Source organism: Gambusia affinis, linkage group LG03 (assembly GCF_019740435.1).
Source record: "Gambusia affinis linkage group LG03, SWU_Gaff_1.0, whole genome shotgun sequence".
In the NCBI taxonomy this organism is placed as follows: domain Eukaryota; kingdom Metazoa; phylum Chordata; class Actinopteri; order Cyprinodontiformes; family Poeciliidae; genus Gambusia; species Gambusia affinis.
In genome coordinates, this window is record NC_057870.1 from 2,830,375 (window position 1) to 2,858,297 (window position 27,923).

Sequence of the window (27,923 nt, forward strand, 5' to 3'; positions counted from 1 at the left end):
CCGAGGCTGTCTGACAGATTAGGAAATAAAACTGGCATTCACTGACGGGGGTGTTGGTGGCAGATATGCCGTTTCTGGAGTCCTGCCAGTCGGGTGTTTCTTCTCAGAACAAAAAGATGGTGGTCTGTGGACACAACTGTCACTGACATGAGGACAGCATGAAAATGGTAAGCGACAAAACAAAGAAAGACCTGACAAGTCTGCCACCAGACACCGCAGTCCAACTGAGGATGTATATTTTTTTGATAGCGTGACATCTTTAGCTGATCCGTTTCTGTGTCTACAGCCCACTTGTCTAAAACACACCAACAAATCGTGTCTTGTATTTCCCTCACATCTCATAATGACTTCCTTCAAAACTTAACCATGCAAGTCAGAAAACCAGAAAAATATCACCAGTTGGGAGCCCAGACAGCAGAATACAGCCAGGACATTGACAATGACTTTCTTCTGCAGTTCTGTTCATGTGAGACAGTTCCCGACTGCAGCCGTAAAGATGTTCCAAACACACCCCAGCCACGCTGCATTCAGAAATCAGGTCATTAGAGCAAACTCCACATTTCCATCTCAGGATACCCAGCAGACACATTGCTGTTGAACAGATGGAGAAAAGGTGGAGTGGGCTGAAAAATGGGAGATCTTACATCAACTTATTTGAGCTTTACGTATTGTTATGATGTTACTCTCTCATCAAAAACATACCTGTAAGTGTTGCCTTGATTCTTCCATAAATTTCTGATAAATCCTTTAATCTCCATGGCAACCATTCAGCTGTGCAAAATGCCTGGGTGGATGTAGCTCCGCCTTCGAGACGCAGCTCCTCTTCAGAGCTGCAGTTTCCAACACGTAACACGGCTGCTTCAAAAGGCCTTCAGGAAAGATGTCTACGGATGTCTAAATGTGGTTGGAAGGTGACTGGCAGCGCTTAAATTAACCTGCACCTTCAACATATTTGTTGAGATGAAATTTGTGCACCAACTATAAAAAAAAAAGCAAATGAAATGACCCTATATTGTTCCTTCACATATTTGTGCTGTCAATGTTCATCAAAAATAATTGTGCTTTGGATTTCTTTCACATGAAACTATAAAGATTTTTTTTGCATAGATACTTTATTCAGATCAGCTCACATGCATGGCTGTTGTGTTGGTGGTGAACATTGGTGTAGTCTGTGACTGAAGGAGAGGGAGGAAGACCATCAGGATCCCAGGGCAGCTCTTGTTAGACGGTGCCTGAAAGTGACTTGCAGATGAACCAACCTTTTGTGTGGTTTAATTGTCTTCCTTGATTCTCTAATCAAGACTTCCAATATATCTCCAAGAAGACTTTGATGTTGGAAAACCAATTTTGATTGTCACAAACATGTCAAACATGGTCCCCGGACCTCCATCTAAGAGGATTGCACATAGTCTCATGGTACAACAGCTCATGCTTCACACATTAATGTTTCATGTTGGGTCGGCTATGCATATAAGCAGCCTCTGACAGTCACACTTGGTATAGCGATGAGTGGGAAAAGCAGCCTTTGTTTGGACAGCTGTCAGCTCCCAGAGCTTCATGCCCTACAAAGCTCTCAGAGAGGGCGACTATCTCTGACCCCACTTAGCTCCTTCACTGGTGATCCAGAGCGTACTATAATCATGGGTATTCATGATGACCCATGTCGGCCAGGACTCGGGAGAAGGTTTTGTCTGGACTAAGTCAACGTCATCTTTAATTCAACCTTTGTTTGCCGCCTCGTCTCCTGCTCTCTTATGTCATCTTGTTTTTCTCCTTTGATTTGTTCGATTAATGTCGTTGCTGGCTTTTCTGTGTAAAAATTTGAGTCATCATAAATGTAAGATTAGGATAGTTCTTGAACTATTTTAACATGTATTGTTTTTGACCATCTGTGGTCCAAAAGGTTTTTCAGAGGAGGTGATTGATTGTGACTTCCGACCAGCGTCGAGGTTGAAGATGCGCTCTAAAAGCCATTGTTTGGCCTCAACAGGGCTGGGTTATGGATTTGACCCAGAATCCACAGATGTAGGTTTTCAATCCAAAAATCAAGATGGGCAAATGATCTGACATGAATGTTTTTGGAAAGCTGGATCACAAAGACTGAACCATTCTTAAAGCATGAATGTTAAAAACTGAGCCACCATGCATCCTGGAATTCTTCAGCTATGAAAGTAAAAACAACAACCTCACAATATTCACCATTCTCCTAAAAACTGAATTTAAAAATAAAAAAGATTGACATAAACATTCCCTGTCTAACTGATAGGACACTGTCAGGACTGCTGGATAAAATAAAAAAGTTCAACATAATTGTATGACGTATTCTCAAAAGGGAAATTGATTATTTGTTTCTTTAAGATGATATTCACCATAATTTCAGTTTAATTTCACTAAAACATCAGTCAGATTTGGAGTTCAAACAAATATTTCTTTTGGTTGGAAATTAAACAGTGGTGTGTGACATTTCTCCGTGTCCCATTAAAGACCAGTTACGTTTGCCATCAGTCCATCTCAAAGGAATCCAAAGTTCTTGCCCTTCCAGATGGTTTCCTGATGCTCCTCCAATTGTAATGTGCAACGCCGAAGGAGTGGAAGCCGGGGGTTCCGGGACGCCTTTGTTTTGCCTTGGCCACCATAGGAGTGAGCCAACTGATGAGCACGTGGTAGATTCTTTACTCGTCTACTCTACACCTCCAGCAATAACCTCCCACATAGGAATGTGTGAGCCATAATCTTCTTGGACAAGATGGGAACCCTTTGAGAGGGGTAGACTATTTAAATGGAGTAAAATGATGGAAAAAAAAAAAAAGAGAAAACCCGGGGAAGCCGGTGAAGCGTCGACCTCAGAGACCGGGGTCATTAGGCTCATACAAGTGTATGAATGGAAGGCACTCGCAATTTGGACACGCAACACGCTTCAGGCTTTCAGACATACAAGGACAAACAGATGTCCGGGTATCACAGCCAACATGCTTCTATTTGTAGCACAGAGAAGAAGGAAGAAAAACTCCTTTCCATCCTGTCTGAAAGGAAGTAACCAATAAACATCCAGCATTGGGCTAAAGGAGACAGGCTGTGAAAGCTCTCCTTCATTTTTACTCAAGGTCTACATTTACCCTTCCAGATCCTTGTTTGAGCTGCAGCTCAAGCAAATGAAATATGTCACACTTTCTCTAATTTATTTTATGATGCCTTGGCCCCTCCAGAAAGTTTCACATGAAGCGTTTTTTCCTTATGAATCAGTGAAGTATGTTCTACTCTTTCTTTTGTCCTGCCAGGTAAAGGGCCAGTTATCACCAACCAAAAGCTAAAACTGCCTAATGAAACTTTCAAGTGTTTCATTAGGCATGTTGCTATGATGAGACTTTAAAGTTTAAAATAACACATTGTTTGCTCTTATTTAACTTGTTAAGCTACTTAAACATGCTAACATGTTTGGTAGCATAAATGGGCTGACCTGATATGTTGGCATTTTCTATTTTCACTTTCATTAAACGTAATATCTATAACTTTGAAATACCGTCTCTCTCTGAATTTGACGTGGATATGTAAAGTATGAAATATGAAAGTTTAACTAAAATTGAACTGAATGTTAAACAGTGTGTTTCAGAAAGTATGAGCTATCTTTACGTTTCCAGAAGTACATCTTGGAGGTCAGACTCTGATGTTGGGCAAAAAAGCCTCTTTAGCAGTCTTTTCTCTACTTCCTCTCGAATGTGTTCTACCAGGTTGAGGTCAGCTCTCTGCAGGTTTCTTCACACCAATCTTTGTGAGCTGGTGCTCAATCATGAACAGGAAGTGGCCTTCGCTAAACTTTTCCCACAAAGTTCTCCACTATTTATTTTAACGTCTAGATTACCAAGGACATCTATCTGTTGTGTCTTGCAATCAAGTCACATAATTTATCTATAGCAATTTTTTTTTTTACCTCCTGTTGGAAGTTGTAGTGTTGCAGTATTTGCTCCACTATGCTACATTTGTAGTGGGATTGGAGCTCTTTGAAGGGTTGGCACATTTTGTGGACATTTTGTCTCTGGTTGGAGATGGGGTCTAAGTGAGGGGATTGAGGTCTGCACCGGGACGGTCCTGGTTCTGGCTGTGGACTGATGTGCTGCGCGTCATGCTGGAGGTTTGACCCATCTAGAGACAATGGAATGGATGGGAACATCTCCTGATGTGAACCCGAGGTTCACATTGATCATGGTAGAACTCCCTCCAGTGGAATCAGCATCAAGTTGAATAAGTTGGTCTCTTAATATATTTACAGACATTTTTGGATTGCAAAACCTTTATGGGTTTGTTTGTTCATTGCTGTTTTTCCTGCTTTATTTACCATACTGCATGTCCGATTGGTTTTGGCATCTGTGGGTTTTATGACTGACAGGTGATTGTCTGTGTGTTGCTGCTGCCATTCTTTGCCAGATTCCTCTTAAAAAATAATTTTTTCATCTCAGTGACAAGTGTTTGTTATTGTAATGTGGACATTACAATTTGTAACATCCACGAATTGACCCTGAAAACTCAGAGAAAGTAACCGCCGTGGAAACAAAGGCACACCAGTGCTCATTTGAGACTGCAAGGAGAGCATGCTCTCACCTTGCAGCAGATTACTTGAGACACAAGGTGTTAGTTTCATGGTAGGTTTAGATTAGCAGCTTAAAGTAACATGAATCCCACTGTGTAGCGTTACAAAAGCAGCTGCCAGGCAAGCACGATTTTTACAGTAATTGCAGTGCAGCGTGAAAACCGAGGAGGACGACAGTTGAACTTCCAACTATTACATGTCTAGAGAAAGCAGTCGGTGGGTCATCAGCGCACAACATGCTGAACAGACAGCGAGCATCCAGCGTCTCCATCTGGAGCCAGTGAAAACGGCAGAGGGAGCCGTAAAACATACTGATGGGTCTCACTGCCAGCCAGCCGTCTTTAACAACTGGACTAAGATTTGATTTTCTGCTCTCCAGTCGGGCCCAATGAACATCAACATTTATTTTCTTCATATCTGTGTGTCAAAATTGGAAATTGTTTCTGCTAGAAGAAATTGTTTCTTTTTTTTTTTCTTTTTTTTTTGGACTGCTATCAATCATACATGTCCGCTCTGGCTCCGTATCAACACAGGGTTATTATTCTGATTTTTTTTATTTTTTATTAACAGCATCAGCCTCTGAGTGTTGGCAGGAAGCTCTCTCCACGCTTCCAGATAAGTGCTTCTGCTGGCATTTCACATCCAGCCTCCCTATCCACCTTATCAGCTAGGAACACACAGCCCCCCTCCACACCCCACATGTCTATCTGTGTCATCACAGCCAACAGGGTCACAGTTAAGAGCCGATGAGCACAGCCTCACTTTGATGATACCAGCATGTTTTTTTTTTCTTCCATCCATCATAGCAACGTATTCCTGATTTCACTCCATATGAGAAAGATAAATTCTGATTTATTCGCGCCACACCAGAGCCAGCAGCATTCCAGTGCTCCTTCTCGACCCCCTCTAGTGGCTCAAGGAGGGTACTGGAGGCATCACAGCAGCCTCATCAACGTCAAAGATGGTATTTAAATACCTGCATGTAGTTTCTCTGTAGTACTTTAATTCACTGCATGTATGAGTAGACTAGACATGTGGGAACAGTTTATTTTACAAAAACACATTCCGTGCTGAGGCTAAAGTTGCATGTGTTCACACTGCCAACACTTGGCACTCTGAGCCCAGGGATTTTATCTTGAATCCCTGGGTTTCGAAACTTTTGAATTCATTTATTTTTTCCATATTTTTCATGTTACAGCATCTGAAAAATAATGTTAAGCAATTGAATCAAGCCAGGAATATGTTATTCTGTTCCAACCATTCATCCCTTAGTGAAGAAGTCTGTAAAGATTTCTTATGTCCACTTTCTGGAGTTTTTTACCTGGTTGCCACAGCAATGAAGACACTATAGTCCAACAGCTGACTGTTTTACACTGATTCATAGAATGAAAATCGTGTCTTTGTCACATGATTTGAGGTTCAAATATCTCCTGTATTTTGGTTTCACAATTTCAAGGTGGTAAATGTTGAAGTCACATTTCTTGTAAGTCATATTTATATAACAACCAAAGGTAACATAGTTAACTGATTTGCTATCAGATGACCCTGTGTGCCTGGACCGTTCTGTTCATGAGACTGTCATGGGAAAACAAAGCGTCTTCAATCAGAGGCGTCCTCAAATTTGCTGTAATATGGACTGCTATAGGGGTTCTTCTCTATCAACAGCCGTTACTATCTACAATAACTCTTTGAAGAAATTGAATTAATTTGAGTTACAACAAAATTAAATTTTCCTTTGGAATCAATAAAATAGTTTTAAATTTGAATTTGAGTTGAAAGCACATAATGCTGCCCGTTAAAGGGAAAACACTTCCCCATTTACTGCCATCAAAGTGGCAGTAAAAACACATATTTAACAAAGTTCTGTTAAAGAATCGCTAAAGCAGAGGAACATCTCTGAAAATGAGTGAGCATTTCTCACTCTAGCTGTGGGTCTGTGAAGCATGGTGTGAACTGCTGGGGAAAAAAACTAAGATCCTGACAAGACAGAACAAGAAAAAGCTCCAACAGGAGCGCACAGCGAGGCTGCCTGTCTGTAGCCAGTTAGCTGCATCCTGAGGTCATGACCTGACCGCATCAGTGTCCCATTAAAACCCAACCCTGCTCTACCCCAGCACGACTGAAACTGTCTGCTCGTTGGGTTAGCTCTTTGATTCACGATTGTTCTGTCACAATGATTCTAGAGCTCAGCACAACGAAGATCTCCTCACAGCAGAAACAAACAAAAAAATAATAATTACAACAAAAAAACCCAGCACCGGTCTGCTGGAGTGTGAAGTGATAAAAAAATCGAGCTTTTCTCAGATGCAGTAACAACAGTCTCATCGATCTTAAACCGGACCACCGACTCTGGCTGAGCGCCTTCCTGTTCTTCGTGATTGTAACTCGGAGCTGCAGTGCTGTTCTCAGCAACTTTTTCTCTCCTCAGACAGTGGAGACACAGATCAATATTCGCGTGCCCTGCTCCAGGACGCCTGTGTGTGCGTAGACTGTGAGTTTATCAGCACATTCTACTGCATTCGTTTGAGATATCAAAGAAGTTGTTATTAAAGAAGCAAGTATTTTCTGATTTTGCACCGAGCTTTTTGTGCTCCTGATTTGTAGTGGCGTGGAAGACAATTGGTCTCCTTAGAGATCTCTGCTGGGTTTGTATGTTTTACCACATTTAAATGTTTCATATGAAATATGTTTTGTAATTAGACATAGATAAATAGAGAATGTCGTTTCTTATGATGATAGCCTTTATTATGGGAAAAACTGGTGAATAAGCTGAATAATTCTGCTACTTTTGGCGGAAGCATCAGCCACCAAGGTAGGATTGAGTCCAGACTTTGATTAGGTCACTCCAAAACCTTTCCTTCTTCTTTTTTTGTTGCTTTTTAGAGCTTTGGACAATTGTCCTGCTGCAAAAATTAAGTTTGATTGCTATATTTCTCCTTCAGAATTTTTATTTTTTATTTTTTTTGCATAATTGGACCAGACTATCACGTTTGTCTGTGGGTAAAATGATATTTTTTCTGAAATTTCATCTTATTTGCTTTGCCAGATGTAGCAGTCGCACACCTTCCAAAGGGCAGCATTTTTGTCTCATGTAATATTTTCCCAGAACATCCACATATTTTTTAGGGGAAAGTGTGAAATAGGCCGTTGTTGGTTTGTTTGCCGGTGGAGGGAATTTTTTTCATTTGTCGATTCATAAATTTATATTTGTTGGTTTGCACTTTGAGTAAAGTTTGACGACCAGTACTGGTTCATTAGTAAATAGTTAATGGTTCTAACTCTGGTTTACTGGAGACCCGAAGCCTCAGATATGGCTTTAAAACATTTTCCAGACTCACAGATGAAAACGACTTTGCTTCTCATCTCTTCTTAAATTTTGTTAGAATTTCTTTTAGATTATAAAAGAAATGATAAAGTTTTGCTTTCAGTGATCATTTGCTTGCTGCCAGACCCATTTTTAAATGATTTCCTAATTCCAGAGTTCTGTTGGTAATGAGGCCTGGCCGTTTAAATGGTGAACCATACAGATAAATTATTTCATCAGTTAAAACTAGGAATAGAATAGAAATATAAGGTATTGTCCCACAGTGGAGAAGTTCAGGTGTCACACTAGCACATTAAGGTAAGTGGAAACATGGATCTTAACACAAAGGTAAAAAAAAAGAAAATCACCAGACGGTTTCTGAAGATGAGAGCATGGAAATCATGATTGGTTTCTCGTAAGGCCTACTTGGTTTGGATACTTCTTTTACCACTCAAATATGAAATCAAAACATTTGTTTAGGTTCTCTCTGTCTGATCTGAAACCAGTAAGTGTGACAAAAAGCAAAAACAGGTGAAATCTGATACTAAGAGAAGGCCTCACTTTAGATTCGGTTCTCTTTCCTTTGGCCCCCTCGTTGCGCCGTCACCCCGTCTCAAGGTAACAGTGGAGTCAGTCACTCACCCCCTCCTTCAGTCCCTGTACCGGCGACCCAGATTTGGATTCTGTACCAAGAAGACAAGCAGAGTTTTTGTCATAGCTGACCTATAAAACTAGGGAAGCCTGATAAATTCTTCACAAATAGGAAGAAAGCAGGAGCCTCCTATCAGCCTCGTTTAACATGCAGTCCTGGGACTTGAGTTGTGCTTGTAGTCATTGAATATTTAGAGCTTTAACACACCAAGTGGGGCATGCTGCCTTATTGTCCAGTTTACTGGTTGTAGAGTTAAAAAGTGGATCTGTTTACACTGCTGCTAATATACTCTGACAGCTGCTGAGCTGTTTTTTTTTTTGTTGTTGTTTTTTTTTACCCCTATGATAGAAACAACTACAGTGACGGTTCAGCTGCACTGCAGAAGACCTGCCTACACAATGCAGAATGATAATATTATCCTTCTCAGAATTTTCTCCACAAGTTATTAGCATTTTCTCCTCTAAAGGACAGCAAAGATAGCTTCTGCTGAATGCTTGCCGAGGGATATTTTTTGTTCTGATTTATCTTAGAGCCGCCATATGGTGGAGTTCTCAGCAAAGGTGCACTATGGTGATGATTAAGTTAGTCAGCAGGGGGTCCTGGCTGAGACAGAAAGTTCGGACTGCTGCGTATCTCTTCGGGAGGAACACGGAACGTCTGCTCATCAATCTTTAAGCCAACCAAAAGCAAACTGATTTTCTTTCTTCCCAAAAAGATGAGTAGGAGGGAAGGATACCGCTGCTAATGTCATCATCCTTCCAGACGTTATTTTCCGTAGCAGAAAACGCGTCCAAATGGAAACCAGATCAACCTCTATTTTCCTGCAGATCTTTCAGGCCAGTCTCAAGTGGGAGGTTTGCACTGACTACACTTTGTAGGTCATATTTGTTGGCCCTGACTCTTGTGTAAATACATATTTGTTTGTGACTCATGGACTGGAAAATATATTGTTTGTCACATTAACAAAATGACAAAATTCCAATCTGATAACTGATTAAATCATGCTGTACAACAACACACATCATGGTTTGCATTAATATTCTGATTGCATAGAATCTACCCTTTTGAAAAGTGACATTCCTAACACTACAGTCCCTCCTTCACTGTTTTTCCTCCAAGCCACAGATATTTTTCCCTGCTGCTCCAACTCAGAGTTAAGACGCAGAGATAATCATTTATTTCTACAGATATAGCTGAAGTATCCACAGACCATCTTCATTCTTTTATCTGAAGCAGTTTTGCTGCTTGACTCGGCTAGGCTACGTTTGTCTCTGTTTTGATATGACTTGTTACTAATTCATCCCACACATTGATGTTTTAATTAGTGATGTGCAAAATTTTTTTACAGAAATATATTTCCTCCTGCTTCTTAAGCTTGGCCTTTTCTTTGGGAGGAAAAAAAAGGATTTCCAGAGCAATTTTGTGAAATACATCTACTGAGATATGGCTGAAATACCTCCACATCCACTTTTTTTTTTTATCAAAAAATTTGTTTTGTGTTTTCAAAATTGGTTTGTTTCTCGCATTCTCACTAAAACAAGGAAGATAGATCACATAACACCAGTTTTAAAGTCCCTACACTGGCTCCTTGTAGCTCAAAGAATAGACTTTAAAATACTGTTAGTTTATCACAGAATGGTTTAGCATCACAATACATTGAAGATCTGCTGTTGCTGTATCAGCCTTCCAGACCTCTCAGGTTCTGGTTCTGGGGATGCAGAGCAGAACCAGAACCAAACGAGGAGAAGCAGCATTCAGCATCTATGCTCCACAAATCTGGAACAAACTATCAGAAAACTGTAAAACTGCTGAAACACTGACTTCCTTTAAATCTCGACTGAAAACCCACTTGTTTAGAGATATATTTAAAATGTAATCAATTACAAATTTAATGATGGAACTTGACTTAATGTCGTGTTTGGTTATTGTTGCATGACTTTATGTTTTTGTGTTTGATATGATGTAAAGCACTTTGAAAAGTCTTGCTGCTGAAATGTGCTTTACAAATAAAATTTGATTGATTACTTGATCGATCGATCAATTGATTGATTGATTGATTGATTGATTGATTGATTCCATTTACTTTTGTAATTTCATTTTGTTTTATTTCTTGGTGAATGGAAACATCAAGAAGGACAGGGGTGGAATTTTCACTCTGACACTAATCACTTAAAAATCGGACTTGAACCTTGACCTGGTAACTGGGCCTGAATCAGAACCTCTTTACTTTACCAACATAGATTTCCACAAATACAAAAGACAGGCTCTTTTGAGTTGTGAGAAGACAGTAAATTACTGTTGCATAACTGCATTACATTTAAAAATGTAAATATTTACATAACTAGATGGACAGCTGTCAGCTCTCCATAAACAAACTGTCTCAAAAATATATTTTCTGCATCTCCTGCTAGAATTCCCCTTGCTGCAGCTCATTGTTCTTGGTGTGTAACTTTAGCTCCTCAAATTTCTCCCTGGTGAAGAAGCTCTGGCTGCTCATTTATTTTATTCAACTTTTTAACCAGTAGATAGGACTCTTGAGTCCTAAAATCTCTTTTATATGAGCGTTCCCTGGCCAAGAGAGCAGGCAGTTTAAAGAGCAAGAGCTGCAACATGCATATAAACACGTCAATGTTTTTATACATCGCAGGAGACCAACAATAAAAGCTTTAAAACTATAACCAATGCAACACTATTATAAAGTCATAGCAACAGGCATCAGCAGCAGAAATACAGCAGATTTTTTAGTGTGATATGTTTGTGATGTGTTTATTTGAGATTTAAATTCCTGAAGTTTATTGACAAAAAACCCACGAGATGCAAAGGTCTTGCAAAGCTTTGGATTGCCAATGGTGATTTCAGATGATTATTTCTCCAAGATGAGAATAGTCAAAAATGTTTCTACCATGACTGCTACTATTTTAAAGTAGAAAGTGTTTACAGAGTTGCCATTTTAATATACATTTGTTCTCCAGATTGGAAAAACTTCCTTTCCATTAGAAGGTCAGTATTATGTAAAATCAACTTTTTCGAGTTTGCATGGTGTTATAATGTTAGTCCCTTAAAGACATACCTGGAGTGTTGCTTTGGTTCTTCTTTGCATGTTTGAGAAATCCTTAAATCTCCATGGCAACCATTCAGCTGTGCAAAACACCTGGGTGGCTCTAACTCCGCCTTCCAAGCATAGCTCCTCCTCTGAGCTGCATTACCCAAGCTTCCAAGTCACAGAGCAACAACCCATATCGCAACTCCTTCACTCAGCTCCTTCAGACTAGCTAGCAGCATTTAGCAAACACCTGGTGGAATTGTGCTCATTACAAGAGCTCAGCTAAGGGTGGTGGTCCCCCTATTCAAAAAGGAGGACCGGAGAGTGTGCTCCAGTTATAGGGGGTGTCACACTCTTAAGCCTCCCTGCAAGGTCTATTCAGGGGTCCTAGAGAGGAGGGTCTGTTGGATAGTCGAACCTCAGATTCAGGAAGAGCAGTGTGGTTTTCGTCCTGGTCGTGGAACACTGGACCAGCGCTACACCCTCAGCAGGGTCCTGGAGGGTGCATGGGAGTTTGCCCAACGGGTCTACCTGTGTTTTGTGGACTTGGAGAAGGTGTTCAACCATGTCCCTATGGGGCTCCCTGAAATGGGCTGTCAGGTCCCTGTATGACCGATGTCAGAGTCTGGTCCGGATTGCCAGCAGTAAGTCGGGCTTGTTTCCGATGAGAGTTGGAGTCCACCAGGGCTGCCCTGTTTATTACTTTCATGGACAGAATTTCTAGGCGCAGCCAAGATGTTGAGGGGATCTGTTTTGGTGGCCTTAGGACTGGTGCTTTTTGTGGATGACGTGGTTCTATTGGCTTCATCAAGTCACGATCTGCAGCTCTTGCTGGAGCAGTTCGCAGCCGAGTGTGAAGTTGCAGGGATGAGAATTGATGCCACCAAATCTGAGGCCACAGTCTTGAGCCGGAAAAGGGTAGAGTGCCTCCTGGGGTGCAGGACACCCTCCACTTGGGGTGTCCTGCTCCAAGTGGAGGAGTTCAAGTATCTCGGGATCTTGTTCAGGAATGAGGGAAGAAGGAAGCGGGAGATCGACAGGCGGATTGGTGCAGCATCCGCAGTAAGCGGTACGCAGTGAAGTGGGTGCTGTACCGGTCCGTTGTGGAGAAGAGAGAGCTGAGTCAAAAAGCGAAGCTCTCAATTTACGTTCCTCAAATAAGTTCCTATGATCATGAGCTTTGGGTCATGACCAAAAGAATGAGATTGCGGATACAAGTGGCCGAAATGGGTTTTCTCTGTAGGGTGTCTGGGCTCTCCCTTAGAGATAGGGTGGGAAGCTCAGTCATCCGGGAGGGACTCAGAGTAGAGCCGCTGCTCCTTTACATCGAGACGAGCCAGTTGAGGTGGCTCGGGCATCTGGTCAGGATACCGCCTGGACGCCTCCCTGATGAGGTGTTCCGGGCACGTCCCACCGGGAGGAGGCCCCGGGGAAGACCCAGGACACGCTGGAGGGACTATGTTTCTCGACTGGCCAGGGAATGCCTTGGGATTCCTCCGGAGGAGCTGGAAGAAGTGGCTGGGGAGAGGGAAGTCTGGGCCTCCCTTCTTATGTTGGTATCCCCGTGACCCAATCCCGGATAAGCAAAAGAAAATGGATGGATGGATAATTCTTTTTAATCATATTTGATCTGTAGCTTTTTTTTTTTTTTTTAAATTGAAGTTAACATAGTTACTTGACTGTGTTATAAGATGGCACTATGTGTCTGGAAAACACTTAATACTTCCCCTTTAACTATAAAATCTACTATAATTAATTTCTGATTGTTTTATACCATAGATGCATTGTGTGTGTTAGGAAAGTTGTTAAGGTTTGGATGGAAAACACAGACATGTCTGATTGCTGCACTTATTTAATCCACTTTAAAACCATAAAATCCATTTACTTTCCTGACAGACCCAATTCCTTTGGAAATGGAGCCTAGCTGAAGCATTCCCAGCCCTCCTCTGTGTGGGGTATGAAACTGTTAGTGTTTGCCCAGAATTCAATCACAACAGGGTTGTTTAGATCAATGGCAGCAGCTTCATGCGTGCCAGCAGGTTTTCCCCCCGCTAAAATTCTCTTCAAATCCAACTGTGAGGTGCACTACAGGCTCGGCGACTGTTTACTAAGCTAACTATGAAACACAACCAAGTGAGGGAGCAACAAAGCAGTAGTCAGACTGCATCAAGTCCGTGTCTCCGGTGCCAGCAACCAGCTGCATTAGCATACTGCCAGGGCCACGGGGCGCCTATGAAGGAAGTCCAAGCAGAGGGATCAGCTCAGTGTTTCTCAGGGTCACACTCACATTCTCACAATCATATTGTTCTTCCTCACATTGTGGAGCTGCTGATGGCAGACAGGAGAGAGAGAAAAAAGATTTAATCAAAATATCCTCTTGGATTGCACGTTTCTTCTCTTTATCTATTTCTGGGCGACACAGAGTGTTACTAGAGACTCTTAGTGGATACAGCATGCCTCGTTCTCCCTGGGCTGGTTTAGCACTGCAGTCCATGTGGAGAGCAGCCAGCCTTGAAGAAGTGGAGAAGCCAACCGTCCTCCCAGAGCTAAAATCTGAGCAGCCACTCAAAGCAATTTTCTGGCTGCTTAATCCTTCGTTTGTGACGCCTGGGCTCTGACTGCTTTTGTTCTTGTGTGTGTAGCTCAGTCTAGGATAGAAAAGGTGCTAGAAAAGGACTTGCTGCATCAGTTCACATTGCCTAAGTATTTCTACCTTATACTTCTTTGGATATTCTGATATTATGACAACAAATATTATGTATTTAATTGAGATTTTTATACAACAGACCAGCAAGAAACAATTCACGACTATGACTTACAGAATGATGTTTTGTATTCCAAAACACATGGTTTGTATGTGCATTCAACCCCTTTACTTGGTTACCCCCAATTAAAGAAACATTTTGAAGCCACCTAACTTGTAAAGAGAGTTCATTTGTGTGTAGTTTGGTCTCTCTTTTAGCATGGTCATTTCGCTCCTGGCCTATTGCCCTCGATTCAAATCTGGCTTTACAGTGAGTCTGAGTTTTCTCCCATTGACTTGGATTTTCTCTGGTAGAATTTCTACCGGGCCAATCAGCAAATAGAAAGAGAAGTCATAAATAATAGAAGTTGATTGTCTGAGCTGTTTTCCAATTGTAGCCTCTCTGTAGCTTTAGCATTGTCAGTGTATTCGCCACGCTTCGAAACATTGAATTAGCATTATTAGCTGCCTGGTTTGGATCAGCACTTCTTGTTTCCCAGTGGAGGATGGTTGTTTACAGGGCAGACAATTTCCATTAAGCATCATAGCATCAAACTGGCACATTACTTACAGCACAGCCAAATGTTTGCGATTGGGTAAATAAAAAAAAATAAAATAAAAAATTAAACGTGAATCAAATTCCAGTCCTCAAGGGTCAGTGCAACTTCTAGATGTCTCTTTTTCAACACATCTGAGTCATCGCTGGACTTTGTAGAATTCCAGCTACGAGGAGTATAATTCAATCTTTTGATTCAGGTGTGTTGGACTTGGGGATGTTGAAAAGTTGCAGGACACCGGTCCTTAAGGACTGGAGATTGACACCCTGCATGGGGTTTCCTTAGGGCTGAGCTTGGGTTCCTAATTTAAGCTTTTGAAAGACATTCAGTGCTTCAAACACAAACATAGTTATTGTGTGCTGTCCTCTGTGTGGTATTTTGTTCATCAGACTAATCTGATCAACATATTTCTCAGACTAGATAAACTCAGGAGGACTAAAAACAAAGGCCTGAGACACTTCAGATTTTTCTTTTTTTTTTTTTTTAAGTTTTGAAATCGTGTTTACCATGACAATTATTCACTATCATGTGTTTTTCTGTCACGTTAATTACAGGCTATAACATCTTGCAGTTTGTGAATCTAACGTGTCAAAATGTGAAGACACTGCCCACTTATTCTTGCCTGCATATTCATGGAGCGGGGGAAGCTGGAGGGACAAGGGGGCTGGGTAGAGAGGAGGCTGAACCTGTGAGGTCCTTGAAGCTGCATTAATCACATTTGAGACCAGGTTGAAGTGGTGGTGAGATATATATATATATATGTGAAGCAAATCTGACAGCGTGGTGTCATGAGATGCTGAGTAGAAAATCAAATTCGATCTCCCATTCTCCACCTCAGGCTTAGAATGAACAATGCCCAGTATACACAGCCCACCTCCTGTCTGCTTAGGAGGACATTTTTAAGCTGGCTGCTGGCAGCAGCTGTTAACCTTTAGAGCTGCCAAGGCACACAGCAGTTTTATTGGAGGAAGAAAACGATCAGAGTCAGCGTCTCTGCAAGGTGGCTAAAGAGCGCAATTATGGAAACCAGGCTTTCTCCAGAAAAAAATGTGGAGGAAACGGGTCTGCATGCTCAGTTCCTCTCCACACTGTGGCCGCACTTCTGACAAACCATTGGTTATGTCGATGTCCAACTTTTCAATTATGAATCACACTATAGAGACAAGCATCCCCCTAGCTGCTTTAGATGTTAAGCTCTTTGCGAAGCTGAATTTGACATTTCTGAAAAGAGTGTTGCTTTTATTCTTTCAAGCATGTTTGAGAAATCCTTTAATCTCCCATGGCAACCATTCAGCTGTGTAGAACACCTGGGTGGACATACAGCTCTCTCTTCAAGCACACAGCTCCTCCTCAGAGCTGCAGGTTCTAAGCTTCAGAGCTGCGGCTCCCCCACTCGGCTCCTTCAGACTAACCAGCAGCAATTAGCAAACACCTGGTGGAACTGTTTGTCTTCTGAGCTCACTATATGAGTTACTACTCAGCGCAATGACGGTAAAAATTTTGTTAAAGGGTTGAAAGAGGAGCCATGTTGTGATGACTTCCTGAAGGCGGAGTTTCAGAAAGAGCCGGAGTTTCAAAGCTTTAAATTGCAAGGTCGAATTTCTTTTGTGTCATATTCGGTATATTGAGCATTTTTATAACAACTGAAGTTAACTTAACATAGTTACTTCATTATGCTAAACAAAATGGCACTATGTGGCTGGAAACACAAAATACTGCCCCTTTAAGCCCCATCCCATCCTTGCATGAAATACAGTAAAGATGTTGATGTCTCCTGTAAAGCTATAATGACCATCATATTGGGCTCACAGGCTAATGGAGGAACCCAGAAGCCTTGTGAAATAGTCCAGGAATGCTCAGCAGCTGGTGTGCGGCATTAACAAGCGCTTGTTGCCTTTACAGGAAGCCCACAGATGGTTTAAACACACACCGACATTAATCTGCCAGTTTGGGCTGTGGTTTGGACCTGGGAGAGCAGAAGAGGCTTGTTGCCTTGCAGGTGTTGCCGTAGCTATTTCTGTCACAACAACCATTCTGAACCTAGTCAGAAAAAAAAAGAGCTTTGCATAGAGCCTCCAGGTAACATGTCACGCTTGAAGTAATTGCTGCTCTTGGTCCTTGAAGGGATTGAGAAGAGAAAATCAGACTTTATCCACTAAATGTGTGTCTTTTCCACTGGGAGCAGGGGATCTCATGGGTCAGAGGCAGGAATGGGATCAGAGGTGTCCCTTTGTCAGGGGGGACAGATGGAGGTTAATTGTTTTTAGTGCCTCACTCCAGCTGTTCTCCCTGCTGAGGAATGTACATTTGTGATTGAGGGCAATGTTGAAAAAATTAATGATAAAAACAAACTAGAAAAGAAAACCTGTCACATAGTTTGTGTAAAATGTGTTTCACCATGCAGGTGTGTAATTAAAGAACAAGTTTAAGTTACTTATCAGACACAAAGGCTCAGAGTGTTACATACATAACTAAATATGTGAATCCAGAATGATATTTGGGATCAACATCCCTAGGTAATTTGGACAAATCGATTTACGAAATATGGAATAAATAAATAAATAAATAAAAATCTTACATGCTTTCTTTACTTGTGGGAAGCAGTAGATTTAATGAAAGTACTTGGTTTTCTTCTATGGATCTTGGCTCCAAGCATAATTCAAAAAGGTTCAATATGATTAAATTTGGGAAACTCCAGAGGCCTCAAACTATCCATCCATCCATCTTCTTCCGCTTATCCGGTGTCGGGTTACGGGGGTAGCAGATCCCGAGATACTTGAACTCCTCCACTTGGGGCAGGACAACCCCCCTGACCCGGAGAAGGCACTCTACCCTTTTCCGGCTTCAAACTATTCTGCTCTATCTCCTCCTGAAAGAGTTTTTTTTATTCTAATTTCTTGTTTTGGAAAAACAACAAAAATAAAATGTTCAATCTCTTCACAAAGTGTGATATAATCTTTACAGTCTTCTTTTCAGTTTGTTCTACTAATTCTGACAGCATACCCCTTCATGTGATTATCCAATATCTAGTTTTTTATATATATATATATATATATATATATATATATATATATATATATATATATATATATATATATATATATATATATATATATATATATATATTTAATAAAAAAAACAACTAAAATCATATCCTCCTAGAGCAGTTTTGATGTGTTGGGTGTCATTGTCCCATTGGAGGATGCTTGACAGTTGTTTTATCTTTATTTCTTCTCACAGTCGACACCTTCTCAGTTCATGTTGATGCCAAACTGCAGTGTGGATAGGACCACTGGAGTTACAGCATCATCAGGCTGGAGTTTTTATGGTTCCATCTGGCCCCTGATAAAACTGAATGGTTCAAATACATGATTAAACCCAAACATTAAAGGCATTCATTGCCATGAGTGCAAAGAAAAGTTTGATCAGTGTTGCTGCTGCAATGTTATCTGCTTGCTAAAAGTAATCTCTCCATGTGTTTGTACTGTTTTTCTACAGATCTAAAAGCAGAGCACACTCAGCTGCTACTTTCTCTGAGACTGCAGTCTATGGGTGTCACCATGGGAACGAATGGTTTCCTCTTGAGCTGCCTCACCACAGCCGTACTAATCCAACTCTCCACCGCCGGCCTGGTCATCCGCCACCGGAGGGAGACCCTGATGCCCAAGAAAACCCAGGAGAACCTGACTCTCCCCCATCCCGACCATCCTGTGGTGTTCAACCACGTCTACAACATCAACGTCCCCTCCACCTCCCTCTGCTCTGTGGACCTCGACTCGCATGGGGGGGGCGGTGTCAAGCACAAGAGCTCATCGATGGACATGCAGAGCACCGAACACATGGAGCATACGGTCGATGGCGACAACCAGATCGTTTTCACTCACCGTATCAACATCCCCAAACAAGCTTGTGGCTGTGACAACCAGCTGCCCGACATCAAAGACATCCTGAACAGACTGGAGATGTTGGAGTCTGAGCTGTCCAGTCTGAGGGAGCAGTGCACCAGTGGAGCTGGCTGTTGTGGAGCTCAGGCTACAGGTACGTCTGCAGCTTTCTACAATAATACACAAACCCAGATCAAAGATTGCCATTAAGATTTTAAGTGATAGAGCAACAACACCACCCACTCCACCCAACTTCCCGCGAACACGACCCCCTGGCTATCCCTCTTCACTGTTCATTACCTATGATGAAACCCCTATAACTGAAGAAATAACAGGACAACAAAGCATCAACAATCAGTATAATCTAAAGAAAAGAATCTGCCAAATATTTCTGCGCCACTGGCTCTGAATTTAATACTTGTGAGCTTCAGTTCAATTTGGACCAACAAATGGTTGAGCTTATTAGATAATCTGTGAATAAGTGAACATTCCTCTGATCCTTTCTGACAGCTCGGATACGTTTGTGTCTCTCAGCTTTTTCTTTGCGTTGGCAAGGCAAGTTTTTCTCTGTAGCGCATGTCAGCAACAAAACAATTCAAAGTTCTTCACAAGATGAAAACATAAAACCACAAACAAGCAAGGAACATTACATCATACAACAATGTTCCACTTTTCCATAACAGTATACAACACCACCCACTGGCTGCACTAGTGGGTTGTGCAGGTAACACGTGATTTATTGTATTTATTGTAAGTGGGCTGTCTATACTGTATTTTGTGCATTGCAAAAAATGCTTTGCGTGCTGGAGCTGTCTGACCAGCTTTTATGGATCCCATCACTTTGTGTTGGTATTATTGCAGAGTATGGAGATTGCTTCAAACATGATGCCTTACAGTCATACCACAGAGTTCAATCTCTGTCTAATCAGACCAGAGAATGTTCCTGTTGGTCTGAGATCATTCTGGTGCCGATGGTAAACTCCAGACTCACAGCCTTTTAGTAAGGAGTGGCTTTCATCTGGCCACCCTACAATCCAGGCTGATTGGTGGATTGCTGCAGAGATGATTTTCCTTCTGGAAGGTTCTCCTCTGTCCACAGTCGGATAGAGGAATCCTATTAGAGCAGCAGAGGATCCCTGCAGCTCCAACAGAGTGACTATCAGGTTCTTGGTCTCTTTTCCCCCAATCACTCTGTTCCGACTTCCGGTCAGCTCCAGAAAGGGTTCTGCTGGTTCCAAAACTTCTACCATTGACCACTGATGGAGGCTGTAGTGTTTGCATTGTAACGTTTCTGGATCCTTCCTCAGATTTATGCCTCAAGACTGTCCTGTCTGAGGTCTAGAGACAGTTGCTCTGATTTAGTGCTCGGTGTTTGACCTCTGACTTTACATGGACAGGTGTATGCGATTCTAAATCAAGTCCAATCAACTGAATTTACCTCAGCCACACTCCAGTTGAGCTGTAGAAACATCTGAAGGCTGATCAGTGATGACATTCCAATGTTGAGCTTTGTCAACAAACATTGTGAATACTAATGAAAATGTAATAGTTTTTGTTTATTTTTAATACATTTTCAAAACAATTACATATTTTTATAAAGTGGTATTTGTGTGTAGATTTTTGAGGAAAGGGATTCATTTAATACAATTTGTAATAAGACTGTTACATAACAATATGTGGAAAAAGTGTTGTGATACTTTAATAGTGCTGGTGCATTGTATGCACTACATTTTGTTGGTCACATAAAAAAATTTATGCAAATCTTTGTGAGGCACTGTAGGTGGACAGCAGTAAAATGTATTTTACTTCCTAAAACGCTTCCCTAACCTAACCAATGAGGGTCCAGTAGGAAAGAAAATGACGTAAAAGGAAGAGATACAAAAACAGCAGCTGTACGTCCAAACTAGAGTCCCATTTTCACAGGTGATGCATCTTCTCCTAAGGGAGTCGTCTGAACTTGTATCCTGACGTTAATGTGGATATCTGTAGAATTCGCTGTTGGCTTTATTATAGGTGGAGCCAACAGTTAGCAGTGAAGGGCAGCTGGCAGGAAGCATCTGTAGAGGACAGATTGCATTAAAATTGATGGGAAATGTCAGCATGAGACAAAATGGAAATTACAATGTTTTCTAAGTTTGTGTTTGTTTTCTTTGTTTGTGCATAATTGAGCTTTGATTTTTAGTAAGCACGCAAAAAGCAGTAACCCCCACCCCTAGGAAACGTAACTTAATTTGTGTTTGTGATTATGCATTTCTAGTAGCTAAGCTATGCATCACTGATTAATGTTTTTTGGAAAATTACCTACTGCCACCAAAACAACCAGCAATATTATATTGATTATTAATTTGATGATCAATATCATATTTTTACAACTGTCAACACTAACAGTAAGATATCTGTGAAAAGAAAAAAAAGATAATCATAATCATTTATTGATAGAAAGATTAATAGTATTAACTTAGTCTATAACAAATAAAAACTGGTCTAATTTAATTTCACCGTCTGTTAGCACAAATAGGCCAGGATCAAGGTTCAGACTTTCATATCATGAGGTATTTACAAGTAAAATGTCTGTAAAGTATTTGGTCTGTACCTGTCAGTAAAAAAAACAACATCCATGACATTTACAACCGGTGTGTGTAACTTGGGAAAACAGAAGGTTTTTCATTTAAGGAAGAATTCAGCAGATTTGAATTGGGCCTTTGTTTCCAGACTCTTGTTCCTTGGCCGGTTCTTTGATTATAATCTTCCCAGAACAGGTTTCAGCAAATGCTACTGGTAAACTCGCTACAGCAAGCTGTCATGTTTGAGCAACTGACGTACTTGAAATAAACTTCCTTTTTACTCGTCTTGTTTTCCATTAGGAGAGGTGTCCACAAAGCCATTCTGTAACGGACGAGGAAACTGGAGCACGGAGACCTGCAGCTGCTCCTGCGAACCCGGATGGAAGGGCCCCAACTGCACGGAGCCAGAGTGCCCCAATGATTGCCAGGACCAGGGTCGCTGTGTGGATGGAAGATGTGAATGCTTTGAGGGTTTCGGCGGGGATGACTGTGGTGTTGAGCTCTGCCTGCTGGATTGTGGCGACTATGGCCACTGTGTTGAAGGGTCCTGTCTTTGTGAAGAAGGCTTCCTTGGCGAAGACTGTTCTCAGACTAACTGCCTTAACAACTGCCTGGGCCGTGGACGCTGTGTCGACGATGAGTGCGTTTGTGATGAGCCATGGACGGGCTTTGACTGCTCTGAGCTCATCTGTCCTAACGACTGCTTCGACCGAGGACGCTGCATCAACGGAACCTGCGAATGTGAAGAGGGGTTCACTGGAGATGACTGTGGAGAGCTCAGCTGTCATGAAAACTGCAGCAAACATGGCGTGTGTGTGAATGGCCAATGTATGTGTCAGATAAACTACGGTGGAGAGGACTGCTCAAAACTTCTCTGTCCCCAAAATTGCAATGACAGAGGCCATTGCTTTAAGGGGAGGTGCATATGTGATCCTGGCTTTGAAGGTGACGATTGCTCAGTCCTCTCATGTCTTGACAACTGCAGCAACAGGGGTCAGTGCATTAATGGAGAATGCGTTTGCGACATAGGATACGAAGGGGAAGACTGCAGTGAGCTCTCCTGCCCCAACAACTGCCAAGAACAGGGCCGCTGTGTCGATGGGCAGTGCATATGTAAGAAAGGCTTTGCAGGTGAAGACTGCAGTATGAAGACATGTCCTAAAGAATGCCATGGAAGAGGGGATTGCGTAGACGGGAAGTGTGTGTGTTTTGTGGGTTTTACGGGAAAAGACTGCAGCGAACTGACCTGCCCAAATGACTGCCTGGACCGCGGTCAATGTGTGGACGGCCAGTGTGTTTGCCACCAGGGTTTCACTGGTGAGGACTGCAGTGAGAAGACCTGCCCCAAGAACTGCCACGACAGGGGGCGCTGTGTAGATGGCCAGTGCATTTGTCAGGAAGGGTTCACAGGCGAAGACTGCCATGAGAAGACGTGCCCGAAGAACTGCCACGACAGAGGCCGCTGTGTAGATGGTCGGTGTGTTTGCCACCAGGGTTTCACTGGTGAGGACTGCAGTGAGAAGACGTGCCCGAAGAACTGCCACGACAGGGGGCACTGTGTAGATGGCCAGTGCATTTGTGAGGAAGGGTTCACAGGCGAAGACTGCAGTGAGAAGATGTGCCCGAAGAACTGCCACGACAGAGGCCGCTGTGTAGACGGCCAGTGTGTTTGTCACCAGGGTTTTGTTGGCGAAGACTGCAGTGAGAAGACGTGCCCTAAGAACTGCCTAGAGAGAGGTCACTGCAGAGACGGTGTCTGTGTATGTTATGAAGGTTTCACGGGGCTGGACTGCTCTGCGCTGAGCTGTCCAGAAGACTGCCACCACCAGGGGCGCTGTGAAAATGGAGTATGCTTCTGTGACGAAGGCTTCATTGGAGAGGACTGCTCTGAAGGTAAGCTAGACCATGGATGTGTAGCTTTTTTTATTTTTTTGCACTTTAAATGTAGTTAACACATATAAAAGGAAAGTTCTTGAGAATCATCCGCAGCATTTTATTTTGTTCAACAAATTCCACTGACAAACAAATGTTCAGATCAGAGGGACAAAAGAGTCTTTGCTATTGTCTTTGCGTTGCTAGTTCCACATATAACTATTCCAGTTAGTAGTAGTAATAAAAGTATATATAATAATATAATGTAGCATAACATATAGTAGTAATAGGTTCCTTGCAGTTAAATCAAGAAAATTATTCACACACCCTCATCTTCCTTAAATAATGGCTAAATTCATTTGCTGCCAAAAATGATTTTGAAAAAAAAAAAATTAGGCATAATTATAATAATAACAATAATAATAATAATATTTTTGGCAAAAAAACCCAAAAAACTTAGGTTTCTTTTTTAGTAATGTGACACAATATAGTTGTGATTCACAAAGAACTGTGTTTGTAGAAAAAAACTAGTTTTAGAAGGAAAAAGGTTACTTTGTTTATAGAAACATACAAAACTGCAAATCAACTGGATATTTTTTGTCTATTTGCTGTTTGATCTGTGCACAAAGTTATCTTTTGTTTTGTTCAGTGCCATTTTACAACCACTGTCATCTCAGTCCACTCCACGCTGTTTGGATTAAATCCAATTTAATATTGTCGCTTGACTTACATTGGCAAATCAGAGCAGAAATGTTTTCATTTGACTGCACAAGTTAATCTACCCAGGTTCCAACATAAAGCATTCAGGTAAAATCTTTCTCAGTAATGAAGCTGTCAGCTCAGGACTTGATTTCCTCATATGACCAGCTATGCAGTAAATGTTTGATTTGGTTTACATTGGCTTTGATTGACCAGTAATGGCTTTGCAGGATCATGAGGTGGAATGATAAAATGTGGTTCTGGAAAACAGCTTGGGATGAGGGATCCGGAATGAGGGCGGAGGGAACAGTCTGCAAGTTTTTACCAGTAAACAGAGTGTCCACAATTCAGATAGAGTTACAAAAGCTTGAAATGTCCAGAATCCTCCACAATTATTGGGGCCCCCGGTAAAGACATAAAAAGCCTTAAAATAGAACAAGATCATGAACTGACATTAAGAATGAAATGATTAAACCACTTATTTCTAATCTTCCTGCTTTCCTGGGTTAAAAATGTGACCCAGATGTTCATTTCTCTACGTTAGTCTTCAAAATAGGAAGGACAGCAGAGGTCATTCAGAAAAGAGGGATGTGTGTTCTGAATGACGCACCCACTCTTCTTCTACTGATCTTCATGAGAAGATCAGTGATGAAGAGAAAGTACCCTGCTTAAATTCTAGAGACTTACATATTTTGGGGAGATCACTGGTTAGTGTCTAAGCACATGATGGAATGTGTCTGTTTGCCTACATGATTTATTCATGAGCAGCTGACAGACAGGATGTTCTGTCATTTTACCATAACTGAGCTGGGTTGTTGGCTATTGTAGTTCTGGGTTCAATAGAATCCAGAACTACAATAGTTCCGAGTTCTATATATGTCAGATTTGCTTTGACGTCTTCTAACATCTTTCACAAAAATCTGCCTTGCTTTAGGCTGGTGTTTGACTGCATCACCTTCAGGCTAGATCCAGGATCTTGAACAATTCTGTGAACACTAATAGTCACTAAACGGTTTTATGTTCCTCTCTGACCTTTCACCTCTGATGCCTTTGCAGAGGTGAGAGAGGCTGCTGATCACTACTGGACAAAGTACTCAACTCTACCATTTGAGTAAAAGTGTTACTACTCATGGTTCAATGTTGCTCCTAGTAAAAGTTGCTTGGTCAAAACTTTAATCAAGTTAAAGTACTGAATCACTTGCTTTGAAAATACTCAAATATTCAGGAGTACAAACTTTTAAAATTACTCAAGTAGCCAAATATTCAAAAGTCAAACTTTTGAATATCAGCACATTTCTGTGTGTCTGAGTGTTTTCACAGAACCACTTGCTGAAACCACCTGATTATGTATTGGCATCTAGAACCACTCTGCTTCAAAACGTCTATTTTGCCTGTAAAAACCTCAGCACGGAATGCAATAAAAAAAAAAAAGATAGCTATTGTCATAATTTATTTTCTTAATTTAAAATGTTCTCTTCCCCCAAAAAGAAAAAAGACAGACCTTTTTTCTCCCCACAAACAGCAACAATGTGAAGTATAAGTAATGATGTTCTAAACATAGAAGTGGACAGACATCAGACATGGAGCTCTAACCGTCTCCATTGCTGACTTCTGTTTGAATGACAGCCGGAGGATGATGTAATTCAAACGGAGCGGTGACTGGGATTGGTTCCCCTTCTTGCAAGGAGCATAGTGTGTGGCCAATTGCATTTCAGTAAATAAAAACAGCAACAGCGAACTACAAAACTACACAAAAGGAAGGAGTAAGAGAAAGCGTTCTATAAACATAGTGACAACGAAAGTCATAAGTTTGCCCCCCCAAAAAATAAATACGCAAGTAAAGATACTCAAAAAATGTACTAAAGTACAGAGCTTCAGTAAGTCTACTCCCTTACCTTCCGCCACTGCTGATTCTCCAAGTTTCTCCACAGTCTCACCACCCAAGGACCTCACTGTTGTGGAGGTGACTCCTGAGACGGTGGACCTATCCTGGGAGAATGAGATGCGGGTGACAGAGTACCTGATCACCTACATGCCCACGGCCCCTGGCGGTCTGGAGCTCGACATGCGGGTGTCTGGGGATCAGAAGGAGGCCACCATTCAGGAGCTTGAGCCTGGTGTGGAGTACCTGATCAGTGTCTATGCTGTACTTAGCAGCACGAAGAGCGTTCCTGTCAGCGCTCGCGTGGCAACACGTAAGTGAAAGCTCCACCTGGCGGCTCCCAAAATGCACCTAAGGAGATATGGATGCGTTAAGAGTTTTTGTCATGTTCAGATCTCCCTGAGCCCGAGGGTCTTAAGTTTAAGTCAGTTCGAGAGACGTCAGTGGAAGTGCAGTGGGACCCCCTGGATATCCCATTTGATGGATGGAACCTCATCTTCAGAAACACAGTGAGTCTTCTAAGTTCCCAATGAAAGGAACCTGCTGCGGTTTTGGTAATTGCACACGTTCTCTTCCCGCTGAAACCCGATATGGCCTTACCTGCTGTAAAACCTTGACTTTAACCCCCACCTCCCATTAGAGCATGCTGCATTCATTTTGTTGAGAACCCAGTGGAAAATGACCTAGCCAAACCAGAGGGTGAAACACAGCAGTTAAAGTTATTAGCAAGGCCTGACAGATCCAATCAATGTACCAGCGTTGGAGGCTGAGGACTTTCTGAGTGAAACTGTTCCAAAGGGAGCTACCGGGATCTGCACAAAGCCACATTCAATTAGAGAAACTCCCTGCCTCCTTTCCAGTCCAAACACCACTAAGAACGTCTTTATGTCTGCTTTTATACCCGACTCTGCACACTTTATGCCAGAACTACTCTTTGAGGACTGATTGTTTTTCTTTTTCTTTTTTTTTTTTTTCTGTTGGCAGAAAGAGGAGGATGGTGAGATCCTCAACTCCCTCGGCCGTCCGGAGACCACCTTCGAGCAGTCGGGTCTGGGTCCAGGCCAGGAGTACGAGGTCAAACTGGAGGTGGTGAAGAACAAAAAGCGTGGGCCGCCTGCCTCGAAGAACATCGTCACAAGTGAGTTCACGCAGCCTTGCTCCACACCGATGCTGACTGGACATGACACAACGGTCAGCACCTACTAAGTTCTTCAAAAGCCTTCTACTTGAATGTATATTTGTTATTGATTTATTCTGCATAGGAACCAGTGTTAAGGAATGAAATATCTTTATTTAACAGAAAATCTCCACCAAGATGTTCAGTGGTCATTCTATACACTGCAAAACCACAAACTATTGCCAAATATTTTTGGTTTAGTTTCTTGTGCAAATATCTTAGTACAGTAGAAGACAGTCAATACTAACTCACATGTAACTTTTCAGCAAAAAAATATTAGCTTGGATAAGTCAATAATTTCTTAATATTGGTGAAAAAGTATTAGATCGGTTGGCTGAATATTTCACTTATAACAAGACATTTTTCCCTAGTTAAATGTTAATTTATCTGCCAATGGAACTAGTTATTTTCTCTCAATATTAAGACATGATTTACTTAAAAAGAGCCTCTATATCTTGATAAAAGGCTGCTTTAAGTTACTGGTAGTTTGACTTATTTCAAGTGCGCTGAAATATTTTCACTTACCAATCTTACTTGGTAAGATTTTCTGTTTTTGCAGTGGAATGTTCCAGTCAAAGCTGGATCATTACAGATTTTCATCTGTAAAAGTGTTAAAAAATTGTTTTTATCCTATCATAAGTTCAAGAAGTTTGAATTCTCTTGGAAGACACAGTATCTCTTATCCAATCATATCCTGAACAATTCATTGCAACAATGAACCTACTTCTGTTGCTTAGCGATCACGACTGCTTCGTCAGTCGTCTTGATAGAAAATGTCCGTTCTGGTTACCACTTTCGAACACTTCTGTCCTTGGTGTTTTGTTTTTCCATCAGAGCTGTGCTGAGGCAGCTACTTGTTGTTTCCCCCTGAGAGCAGGTCATCACATCTGATGAAATATAAAACAGGAATCGGATATCCTGTCTGTTGCTTGTGAGTAATGTGTTTACCTTCAGGTGTACC

At 41.7% G+C, this 27,923-nt stretch overlaps 1 protein-coding gene across 3 annotated transcripts in view; it reads left to right on the top strand.

Annotated features, from left to right (window-relative positions):
• tncb (tenascin Cb) overlaps window positions 1–27,923 on the top strand; it is a 67,838-nt gene that overhangs the window by 1,583 nt on the left and 38,332 nt on the right. For all 3 annotated transcript variants that reach the window (XM_044110686.1, XM_044110688.1, XM_044110687.1), the window contains exons 2-6: window positions 18,383–18,922; window positions 21,633–23,225; window positions 25,835–26,098; window positions 26,179–26,294; window positions 26,770–26,923. In XM_044110686.1, the coding sequence (XP_043966621.1) occupies window positions 18,433–18,922; window positions 21,633–23,225; window positions 25,835–26,098; window positions 26,179–26,294; window positions 26,770–26,923 (2,617 nt within the window). In that variant the 5' untranslated portion in view covers window positions 18,383–18,432. The remainder of the gene's footprint in view (window positions 1–18,382; window positions 18,923–21,632; window positions 23,226–25,834; window positions 26,099–26,178; window positions 26,295–26,769; window positions 26,924–27,923) is intronic.